The sequence below is a fragment of the Anopheles merus genome, chromosome 3L, assembly GCF_017562075.2.
Source record: "Anopheles merus strain MAF chromosome 3L, AmerM5.1, whole genome shotgun sequence".
Classification (NCBI taxonomy): Eukaryota; Metazoa; Arthropoda; class Insecta; order Diptera; family Culicidae; genus Anopheles; species Anopheles merus.
In genome coordinates this window covers 17627056-17639396 of record NC_054085.1, presented here as the reverse complement: position 1 = coordinate 17639396, position 12341 = coordinate 17627056, and the positions used below count along the sequence as shown (strand labels likewise).

General features: G+C 47.5%; 1 protein-coding gene across 6 annotated transcripts in view; it reads left to right on the top strand.

The window, feature by feature from the left end:
• LOC121598410 (protein amalgam-like) overlaps positions 1-12341 on the top strand; it is a 72511-nt gene that overhangs the window by 50048 nt on the left and 10122 nt on the right. For all 6 annotated transcript variants that reach the window (XM_041925221.1, XM_041925223.1, XM_041925222.1 and 3 more), the window contains exon 3: positions 5889-6044. In XM_041925221.1, coding sequence (XP_041781155.1) covers positions 5889-6044 — 156 coding nt within the window. The remainder of the gene's footprint in view (positions 1-5888; positions 6045-12341) is intronic.

Sequence of the window (12341 nt, the reverse complement as noted above, 5' to 3'; positions counted from 1 at the left end):
CAGCACTGGGCTATTTGTTTTCCATATATTCCGGGGTTTTGCCGTGCGTGCGTGCATAATAAAAATTTATTCATTATTGAATATAAATATTAATTTCAATATTTAATTAACCCACATATACAAGTGGGTCTCTGCTGCCCCGTGACGGCCCAAACAAAAGGCTCGCACGCGAGTGCGCAACAACACGAGTACACAACAACCAAATAGACCATACAGACACACCAAACATTATAACAAAGCACCGGCGAGGACTCTCGCGACCCGGCATAACGCGAGGACCGGTTAATCAATTCACGAGTGTCGCGAGTTTGCTGCAGTGCAAAAAGTATGCAAAATACCGTCCGTGTGTGTGTTTGCCAGCATATGTTTCAATCGTACGGCGGCAAGAGCAGCGAACGGAAATCGAAAAAATACCAATCCACCAACCGAGTTCCGCGACGTTCGGTTTTATTTACTCGATTAAGCGAACGAACGACTTTAAGGTGGGTGCGGAAAAAAGGGAAAGACATTTTCACTCCTACCCTCGCGTCTCTTGACGAGGGGAGCGGGGTAGCCACTTGCCAAGCAAACAATGCGCCAGCAGTTAAAAAAATCGAAAAGAGGCACAGAAAGTGCCAGCAAACAGTTGTTCCGTTTGTCACGCGCTCACACAATCGAAGCCGAAGTTATAACCGGGCGAAATTAACATTTAAATAATTTAACAGGAAAAGACAAACCAACACACACACACGTATACAATCAAGCACTCAATTTTCGATCCTTCCGTACGTTCCTTTTTCGTGGCTGTTCGTGAGGCTTCCTGTGAGGCAAGTGGCGTGAAAAAGCCACCAATTGAATGGTGAGCAGAGAAAAAAAGGAAAACGCGAACGCGACCTCTTTTTCTTGACATCGGTAGCGGGCGGACGGATTGCAAAGGAAACCATCTAACCTTCGCGTGATTACGTCGGTTTGATGGAGGGCGGTGGGGGTTCTCTCTGTGTCGAAGTATCGAAAGTCGACCGCCTGTTACCGTAAACCGTTTGCACCACCGAGAGATAGAGAGACGAGACGAGACGAGCGATAATGGGAAATATTTATAGCACCATGACGCTCGCACCCTGGAAGTTGTGTGAGTGAATGTGTACGTTTGTTCCCCCGAGTCAAGCCGAAGCGGAGTTAAATATTATGTTGTTCAAATTGATAGCACCGAGCTTAATGCATGCGGAAAGGTTTTTCAATTTATTTCACACCCAGCCCCCGCCAGACTTAAAGGTAAAGGCGATCGGGGCAGGAAGGAGGTACTTCCGGCTGCAAAATCGAGGCAGTCCGGGTAAACAAAGTCTCCTCTCTCTTCGAGTGCAGCACAATTTAACGCCCGAAGTAGCACCAACGGGTGGGAGCCTTTTTTTTTTAGTTGGTCGGTCCTCCACACAGGTGTCACAGGGGGCCTCTCTCGCTCGTTTTTGCGCCGGTGCAACGTTTGCATTCAGATCTCGCACTCCCCCCGCACCTGGTTTTCTGTTTGCATTCGGTTCGGCAACTCTTTGAAGACCTCGCTCGGTCCCATGGCACCACATGCTGGCAGGTTTGTTTGCGAGTGAAATAGGGTGGTGGTGGTGGAATTTAGAATCAGCCAAATCAAACCACCCAGCTGCGAAATTCAGTTTCGCAAACCAGGCTGTGAGAGGCAAACATTGCCAACGCCGAAGGCTTGATCAACCATGTGCATCACCACCACCATCACCACCCATCGTGCAGTTTGCTGAGGTGTTGCCCACTTGCTCATCCGGTTTACGGGCATAATTCGGCCTCGGCTGCAGGGTGACGACAAAATGAAAAATCTTGTTTGCTTTCTCCTTTGTGTTCCGAGATTCAGCATTTTCTCACGGGATGCCGGATGCATTTTTGGACTTCTTTTTTATGGTTTTTTTCCCCCCTCCACTAGATTACAGTTGCAGAGCCTTGTCCATACGTTCTAAAAACTCAAAATGGCTCAAGGCCCGCTCACCACTCACAGGCCCAATTGAGAAGATACTTTTGGGTCTTTCAAGACACAATTTTGCTTTTTTATCACTCCTTGTCTGACCTGGTTCAGTGATATTGGGAAACCAACACTGAGATATGTAGTTTTGCCAGCAATTTGGAACATGGTTCATTTTTTTTCTCCACACTTTCCAATAACTTCTTCAAAACGTTCGTCCAACGAGCTTTAAAGACATGCTGCTTTACCCACCCAAAGCATGGCGATGATTTTTAAATTGCTACATTTCCAATGAACGAATCACAGAAACCCTTTTAAAAAAAGGTCATTGAACACTGTCCTGCTCTCCTTCTCTTTCCTCGTTCAATTAAACAATTTCACTTTTTCGCTGAAAACCCATCAAGGGGCAACAGCAAATTCATCAAAGTGAACCGTTTAATGTCGAGAAGTAAAATTTCCCCGCCCATCAGCAGCAGCAACGTCCGCCGAGCAGTGATGCCGTGATTGCGCCAGCGGAGAAGAACTGAAATTGCCATTTTGTATTATAAAGTGTCTCATCTTGGCTGCCCATTTCATGATTCACTGTGTCCGCTATTCTGATAACCACCCTCCCCCACCCGGTCGCACTACGGGTTGGTTTCAACCATTTCACGGGGGCGTTAAGTGTACAGCGCGGCCGTTAAGTTTGGTCGGTTGCGGGGTGGAATACTGTCGATATGGAATTGAATCAAATTTTTGTGACACTTTCCTGCGTCCACATCGTCTGTTGAACGTGGACTGCGCTTTGCTGGAATGAAGAAATACAGGGAGCACTACAGAGCAACAGAGAAAGAGCGAGCAAGAGAGATCCGGTTCGACCGGATGTGGTTCCCCGTTTTGAAGCTTTTACCGTAGCACAGTGGCAACGAAAAAATCAAATGGCGAAAAATGGGAAAAGAATTAACAGGCAAGAATGATGCGCTCGCTGCTCGTCTTGTCAACCTCTCCCATTCCCTCCATTCCCTTCCCCAACTTCCCCAAACACCCAAAGTGGCCGGCAAAACTGCGAGACGGAATAAAATGAAATGAAACATTTTAAAATGGCATTCAACCACTCGAACAGCTTCGAGTTCAGTTCCCGCCAAACATCACACGACCTACACCTCCATACTCCCGCTACATCCCCCCCCCCCATCCCGGAAAGGGCGAAAACGCTTACAAATAATGCAAGCCAAACGGTTTGGCGATGGCAGCATCGCTTTGTCGACGGAGCGACACGCAAACACGTTGCGCCATCGAGCGCCAACACCGAACGCCGGTCCGAGTATCGGTGCCAAAACGAAAAAGGGTGCAGGCAAATAGAATGAACAAAAAAAAGAGTGAAAACGCCGACACACACACACACACACACACACACACACAGTGAACGTTCCAACTAGAAAATTGAATTCGATGTCAAATAGTAGTTTGGCAGGGAGGGAATGGAGAGCTTGCGTCTCCACTTTCCGAATCTTCGGTTTGGTAGGACCGCTCAGACGTCAAACTACACCAAAGGCACCCTACCCCCCACAACCGTTTTGATTGTGGAGTGGGTAGGGTGTAAGGGAAGGGGGGGGTGGTAAAAAGCAAAGGAGAAGGTCTTGAATTATTTGATTGAAAAATTTGGCCCACAGTTTCGGTGAATTAGCGCGCTAACTTCTCGCGTCAATCGAACGGAACCGTCGCGCGTCAACGTCGGGCATATATATATTCTTCCACTACCATGCTTCTTCGGCCAACCATGCTTCAAACACACACACAGTGGAAAATGGAACGATTTCAGACAGCACCCAGCAGCACCTGACAAGCGATCGAACGTGCAGTCCTTCAAAAATGTGGCTCCCACGGTTGCCCCCATTCGACTCTATCGTGCTGACGCGTATTACAACCAAAAAAGCTCCCAACTCCACTGGCAGTTCATTTCATCGCAGCCCCCAAAAAACGGACTGAGGTTCGATTTTCCGCGAACGGTGGTGCACAGCGCGATCCCAGTTTCCGTGTGTGTGTGTCGCTATGGCGTGCGTGAAAACCGCGTTGGTAGCGCACTGGTAGCAAATTTTCCGTTTGCACACAGCTCGCAGCTATTTATGCCGCCAGCCGTTCCGGCAAGGGACGTCGCCGAAGGAAGGGGGTAAACGGAAAACGAAGTTAAACATCATCAGCGTTCAAATATTGACAAACTAACCGAAGTCTACTATCCTAGTCGCGTTAGAGCCGCACCAAGGATGGGAAGCAGAGGCGGCAACTAGCCATTCCCCCCGCGTCCACGATCGGACTTCACTTTTATATTTGTCCGTGCGACCAAAACTAGTGCCAATTAACTTCGCCCTACGTGGTTTTGCGATGACTTTGACCGTCAGCAGACAGCGTAGCGTGCTGCGGAAACTTCCACATGTCGTACTTCGGATGTCCAGTGGTCGTGGCCAGTGGTGGTACGTGGTGTGTATGTCGATTTTAACGAGCATCGACTCCCTATAACTTATCGAAAACGAAACGGTATTCCCTTAGCCGAAGCTCCCCTTGAAGCTCCCGCGGGACCTCACGAACCAGTAGTGGCTGCTCTGCCACTGGTTGTCCCTTTTTTGTCACGTTGATAGTAGGTAATAGGGGTGTGAGAGGGAGGTGGGTGCACACATTTTGGAACATGACATTTGCCGCTGAGCATAGATTATCAGGAGCGAAAATGCTGTGTGTATTTGCGGAGAATCGCGAAGGATGACACAGAGTTTCGTGCTAATTTTAATGTCAAGGGTTTCGGCTACTTTTGGCACGGAATACCAGGAGTGTATTTTAGTAACAGTTACGAACTCAGCCATTGGGTGGCTTTTTCGCTGAATCCTAATGTTTCATAAACCGTACAGTCAAAGAGTCTAATGACAAAGAGTTTAATCTGACTAGAAACTTTTCATATAGAAAGACAACTTCTTGGAGATTCTGAGAAGATGATAAATAAGTCAGGCTCTAGTGCACGTCTAGCGTACGTAGTTCACCTACGGAGTTTCAAGATTTCAAAACTGCACAACTCTACTTCTGACATGCAACAACGCTCACTGCTAAAGAAAATCTGTCACACGTTTGCTAATTACACGTTTCAGTTGAAGTTCCACTTGTCGCCTTCCCAGGTCTTGATGGATGCGCATTCAACTTTAATGCCTGTATCGTGTGAAAATTGCCAGAATTAAATCAATCACAATCCATCCGCCCACGGTATCCAGAAATAGATCATCACCCCCCCGATCTTGGGATCCATTATCTCCACTCGCGGCCAGACAGACCTGCTTGAAAAGGGTTGCGGCAACCTGTCGGGTGTTTCCAAATCATCTGCCGCTGCCGCAGATTTCAAACTGTACCTTCCCCACTGCTGTTTCAGAAATAAAATCACGTTCGAATTCATGCTTGCACAAATGCTGCGCTGAAGCTCGGCATAAAACAAGCACCCAAAACACACGAAACTCCCCCCTTCATTCACTCATCGCCAAATTCCCTGAAACCTGTCACTACTTGACTTATCATTCGGACCACGCTGCCAGCACTACCTCGATGGTAAGGAGGCAGGATGATAGAAGGTGTATCATGCTCATGCCTTCACCCCGAGTGGATGTGCACACGTAGGTGGTACACACCCGGATGCTGGTTCTGTTGAGGCACCCCATCCCCTCCTCCTAGTCGTTATTGCACTCAAATTCGTTCCGCACAAAACGTGACGCATTCAATTTTAATTAGAACATCACTGGCAAGGCTCGCATGCTCGATGCCAAAGCCGGAGGAGGCAGAGCGATCGATTATAGGCACTGATGCAATTTTTGCCCAATTTTTGTGCGATCCACAACCGGTATCGGGGTTGCTCTGGCCAACTAACTGACTTCGTTTCTGATCAGCCGTTTTTTTTTTGCACGCTTCTTCATTTCAGGCACTTCATTCGGAAACAGTCTGTCCGACCCGCTGCTCGATCCGGACTTCATCGACAGCCCGCCGATGGTGCAGCCCAAGTTCACCTCCCGGTCGCAGTCGGTCCGGGCCGTCATCGGCGATACGATTACGCTTCCCTGCGAGGTGGAAAATCTAGGTGAGTATGCTGCGAGCGTCGGGACTTGTTTTTTTTTCTTTGCTAGGACTCTCCAGAACCGTGCAGATTCGCGTTGTGTGCAAAGTGAAAAGCGAAAAAAAGCTCGTACAAACAGTCCAAAATAGTCCACACACACACACACACACACACAGGGAAAGAAAAAGAAAGGAATGAAAAGCATTTTCGACTCTTTTTTGGCTGGGTTTTGGGGCCATGGCTGTTTGACAGAAACGTGCGGATGAAAAGCGGCCCGAGGGACCTCCACCACACGCCAAGGTTTTGTACTGCTACTACTGCTGCTTCGGTTCCGGTTAGCAAAAGACACATTCAAATAAATCGTAGCAGCCAGAAAACCGTTAAGGTATCATGCTGGAAATTGGTTACCGTTCTCAACCTGTCGTGTGTCGTGTGCTCGTTACTGAGCACTCTTTGCTTGCCCCCCCCCGTCCCCTACACCTGCCGTCCTTTTTCCCTCCGGTGTGCCCGAGTTTTGTTTCACTTTAAACTTCCGCAAATGGAAACGGAGACAGTTGGCGATGATGCGGGCAGCGGGCATGCGCGGGGGGACAGGGCAAACAAGTAGAAAACATTTTCAAACGAAATGTTGAGTTTTCTGGCTAGCCCGAGCGAGCCGAGCTTGTCAGCATGCGGGAGAGGGGTTTTTTGGCGGGGCAGCTGCCTTGGTGCTGCTTTGAAACTTTGACGCTCACCTGAAAGGAGTTCGTTCTGACGTTCTGGGCGGCCGGGATGGGAGAAAAAGGTAGACACATTCCTTCGAGCCCAGCACCATACCATGTCGTCTAATCTGGCCGATTACAGGATCCCATCAATCTGCATGATTATGCAGAGGGGATTGAAAAAGAGAGCGAAGGAGTGGAGGAATTACATGCCTGGGAAGGCGATTACAGAGAATTTTTGTGATTTGCGTGTTATTTAGGAAATTTAATTCAGCACCATGTACCACTCTGGGGCAGTGGGATGTGTTTCGAGCGCGCTGATTAAAGAGTTGGCATGGGATTATTTTAATGGAATTGATCATTTAACGCAATTCAATTTAACAAAATGGGTTGTTGGGGGGTTCCAACATGGTCACATTAAAAACCCAGCAAACTGATCGAGCTATATGCGGAGCAGACAAAGCAGCCACCGCCACAAAGAGGCAAACAAAAACGAAAACTAACTAACCTGTTGCTGTATTTTGTGCAACCGGATTGAAATTGGAAACGCTTTCGCCCGCGGAGGAATGGGCGATTGGAAATTGGAAATGGCAAAAACAAAACGGAACAGATAATTCGTAACAATTTTCTGTCCCAACGAGCGCAACTACTAATGCGCCATCGCGGACACGTGCGTTTAAGTTGTTATTTTAATTGAATCACACCCCGACCCCGGCGGTCTCCCAGCAGCTCTCCGACCGCGCGGGGCTCATCATCTGCACAGCGATGCGTAAAAATATACACGCATTTACTAAATCAAATAGCATGATAATTAATTTTTCGCTCGTCCCGTCCCGTCCTCCTCTCAGCCCTCCATTATGGTCCATAATGGACTTTCACGCTCTCCCTTATTAGCCGTCGGTACCATTTCTCGCCAGCCCCCTGCCAAACTCCGCTGGAACTGGTTGTGTCCCGGAGGATGGACCGCTGGACCATGCACACACGCTCGCAAATGTGCAATTTGAATTTGTGCCTGTCAGTGTGTGTGTGTGTATCTGTGTCTGAGGGTATTAGTGTACTTGTATAAATTATTGCAACCTCCACCGGGAGCCCGGCTCACACTGCTCACACGATCTGACGGAGTGCGTCAGAATGCAACCTTTTACAGCGCGTGTGTCTGTCCATTTCCAAATCCATCCATCGGAACGGCTTAGAACATGGGGCACACACACACATAAAGGCACACGCAACCCTCGACCAGTCACACACCATCAATGATGATGGACGTATGGGAAAGCTCGGCGCACATTGGTGCAATCGAACTGCAAATAAATGAACCGACAAACCGATGTGCACCAAAGCTCTCATCCAACCCTGTATGTCGAAAACCCAGCCCCTGCCACCCCCGAACACCCACACGTAACCACACACACACGCACACACACACGGTACCAACGCGTGCAATTTATGTACACATCGGGGCGCTTGTATGTGCGGCGATGTGTTTAGGTGGTATTTCAAATTTAATCCTTCCCCATCCTTCCCCAATTCTGACACCATCCAGCATCGGCTGCGAAAAACAGGGCCCCCCCCCCTCCCTCCCTGTTGCAATCGAAATGAGCATCGCAAAATATGCTCGGCCCCGGAGAGAGGATCTTGTTTCCGGATTTTCGGTGTGCCCAATGAACACCGCACCGAACTGTGAAACAACCGCACCGGAGGAGTTCCACCGGTTTTTGTGGCCCGAGAGGATTTGGCATTTGACGACCACCGACACCGATTTCAATGCATTTTCAATGTACCTTCATCAACTGTACTTGTGTGGTGCTTCTTTTTCCCCCCCCCCCCCCCCCCCCGTTCCCCTTTTTTCGTGGGAGCAAGCAATGCTCATGGAAAGTGCATTTTTCGGAGCATCAGCTTTGTTCCGCCACTTTCAGCAGTGCGTGTGTTGGGCGGAAGTGGCGGAGAGCATTCTACATTGGTTGCTGCTTCTCTTGGTTTGAATGTACGATGCAGCTAATTGTAATTGCCGTTCAAATCATTACACTTCCACCCAGCTACAACAAGCGCTTTGATTTTGCTGGCCATTGTTGGAAGCGGCTCGCGCGCTCGCTTTTGAAGTTAATTTGTGCAGCGGGCGCGGTTTTGTTCTGTTTTCTTCCTCACCGTCCTGTGCTTTTTGGGGCGTTTGCATTATTTTATCAGCAAAGGGAAAAAAGTGAAAAACTGTTTCCAAACACTGTGCATCTGACGTGATATTCATTGTTCTACAAAACCCCGGGGAAACCTACAACAATGGGAACCATATTAACAAACCTTCGTTGTAAAATAAATCTGGAAAATATACACACATGGTCGGTTGTACATTCAAACATGTCGGAGGTGCATTTTTCCGACCGTCGAGCATTTCCGCGAAAAATTTCAAATACATGGAAATTAGTTCCGAATGAACTGCAACGCGGGAGAGCTTTTCGGCGAAGTTTCACTTGTTGCGCACCCGGGTCAAATTACAGCTAACCACACTGTGCACACAGCTGCTGTTGCTACTGTTGCGTTGACGTTATTGCTCAAATTTGTGGAAAATCCATGCAATTGTTGTTGTTTTTTTCCTCCGATATTGATCGCAGCTCAGCAACAGACAAGTTGGAGAGTATCATATATTGTTTGAGTATTAATTTTCATTTATTCTGGGGATAAACACGCCATGAATATTGAACTTTATCGTTACAGAGAACTCGATCGCAGCATTTCAGTGCTGTGAACGTGCTCTATACAGCTCAAATGAAGTTAAGTAGAACTAATCTCTGGGTTGGCACATTATATTAGATATATAGACGGTCTAGATCTACGTCTAGCGACGGTCCCGTGGAACAGTCGTCAAACTCAAACGACTCAATAGCAAGCCCACCATGGGTTCAAGCCCCAAATGAACCGTCTCCCCGTAGCAAAGATTGACTATCCGGCTGCGTGGTAATGAATTAAGTCTTGAAAACCTGTATAGGCCGGCATATCCCCACGAGGACGTTACGCCAAATAAAAGAAGAAAAAGATCTACGTAAAAAGATTCAGCCAAGAGAAAAAAAAAGTGTACAAACGCCGATTCGTCGCATGCTCCATCAGGTTAGCTCATGAATGATTGAATGTATTGTTTGAATCGATATTCTCAAAATTACTTCATAAATAATAAACCAACAAAAAAAAAATTAAATACATCCTTGTCTATGGTGAAATCCAATATGGCAGATTGTAACTGAAATTGATACAACACGAATAATAAATATTGTCTCACTGGCAGGCTGAAATTTCAGCTCTCTGGCTTAAATTGTAGAAGATGCCAACTACAGAACTAAAAACTGTCCAAGGATGTAACTTGCAGCTAAATAGAAAAATTACAAATAGAAAGCAAAACAATTTAAATTTAAATTGAACCAAAACAAAACATTGCTACAAAGATTAATGATCTGAAGCTTGAACGCACACATTACATCATTACAGCAAGCTTTGTTTGTTTTTCTTACTGAGCAAAACCTCATAGCAAAACAAAAAAGGAATTATGCAAATTACGAATCGAAAGCTTGCGCCGCCAAAACCATGTCCCGAAGGGTTCCTGGTACCTAAAACAGTAATTCTTTGCGTGTTTTTCTTCTTTCTCCTTCGGTCTCGGAAAAATGTTTGCATCCAAACTTTTGCCCCACCGTAGCAGCACAGCGGCACGAGAAGACAGACTGTTGCTGTGTGCCCTGCGAACTCCGCCACGCTGCCACTCCTCCGCACACCCAGCTTTGCTTTGTTTGGCCATTTTTCTCTCCAGCGTTTGTAAGCTTCGAAGCGAACATAATAAACAACTGGCGGCAGTACAACGCATCTGCGTGCGCGCGGCGCTCGCTTGATAAAACACTTCGTTTGCCGGTACACGCCGACGGGAAAATGGGTTTTTGGAGAGAGAGATCCGCGTAGTAGCCGGGGTTCCAGCCGGGAAAATGCCAAAATGGCAGCGAAACGAAAACAAACAAAAAAAAAGGCAAAACAAGCAGCAAGATATTGGAAGAGCAGGCAAGCGAGCGAGCCGGGCCCAATTGCCACACGCGCGCGCTAATGCATTGTTATTATGCTGCTTTGCCCGAAACACCGAAGCAGCACCGTGCAACAACCGCCGCAAAACAAAACTGCGAATTCGTGCCAAATGCCGATGCAGCCCAGGCAGTCCTTGCATTACTACTGCTGCTGCTGCTACTGTTGGCTGCCATCTTTCTCTGCTCGTACTCCAAAAGTCCCCACTCTGCGCTCTGCTCTGGCATTGTGGGCTGAACATGCTGCTGCCGGCAATTTTCGCGAAATTAGCAATCCTATTTCCATTTCGGTTGCAGAGCCCTCCGGCCATCAGCTGCAGAAGGTGGAGGAGGCGCCCGTTTTTTGCCTCTGTCCGGAGTAATGTGAAATAATGCAGAGCCAAAAGGAGCGGTGGAAGGAAAAGGAAGATAAAAAGGAGCAGTACTGTGTTTTTTTTTTGTTCCTAGTTCTCACTGTGTATGTGTGTGTCTGTGAGCGACTCAGCAATGTTGCAACATGAAAGAGATGATTTTAAATTAAGTTTTAAATTCATTTGCCAAACGGAAAAATGATTCTTCACCGCAAAGCGGACTCCGCGGCGCAACCCGCACGAAGATTGCATGATTTTTCCTTCGCATGAGCTTTTTTTTTTCTTCCTTTTGAGCTCATTTTTCCTTGGTATGCGATTTTTTCTCACTTTTTCTGTTTCACTATGCCACACAGTTGTTCCGTTGGCGTGTTGGCGGAAAGCGATACAAGCGATAGAGTTGGTGGCGCTCCACCGTTCGACATAGTGTGGTTAGTGTGTGCATCCACACCCGCGTTCGCTTGTGGGAAGACGGTTCATTTTTTTGGTTTGGTCCCGAGTTAATGTCTTCTTCACTCATTATCGCAAGGTTTGGCACGTGCATGGGGGTTTGAGGGAGGGTAGGTTCGTTGCAGCCGCTGATCGGTTGGTACGCCTTCTGCGGGAGGGTTTCACCCCGCTTGGCTTGGTGTTCTTGGCTTTGTTGGCGGGCGAGCTGCCGGTTCTAATGAGCAGATGGTTTTACAGTTGCGGGCGTGTGCAGCCTCAACCGACCAAGACAAAGGGAGCACAGCAGGAAAGTGCATTTTAATTCGCTCATTAACATTAAACTATTCAATTATACATTTGCAACGATGATGTATGCTAATGGTAAAAGTTCCAATCCAATTTTGCAAAGTGTAGATCTAGTTGCTTCCTTTCCCGCATCGCAAAACCGCGCCAAAGTGGGCCAATTTGGGAGAGAAAAAAAACCCCCGCCGTAGCCACTTAGCATGTCGGAATGGAAGACGAATAAAACTGCGCAGAAACAGAACAGCGGTTGGTGTTGAATCTTCTGCAGGTGTTACTCGTGAGTTGGTGCGCAAACCTGAAGAAGAAATTAATAGACACGATAGTTCTGGCGTGCGTAGACTTGCATTGGAGAATGGGGAAAGTTGCTTTTGATGATTCACGTTGGTGAGGATAAAAACACGCTTTTAAAGGAGTTGATTTGAAATACCAAAGTGTTGGTTTGTTCACTGTTTGGAGTTTCATAAACTAAAACACCATGCAAATCCTACACGA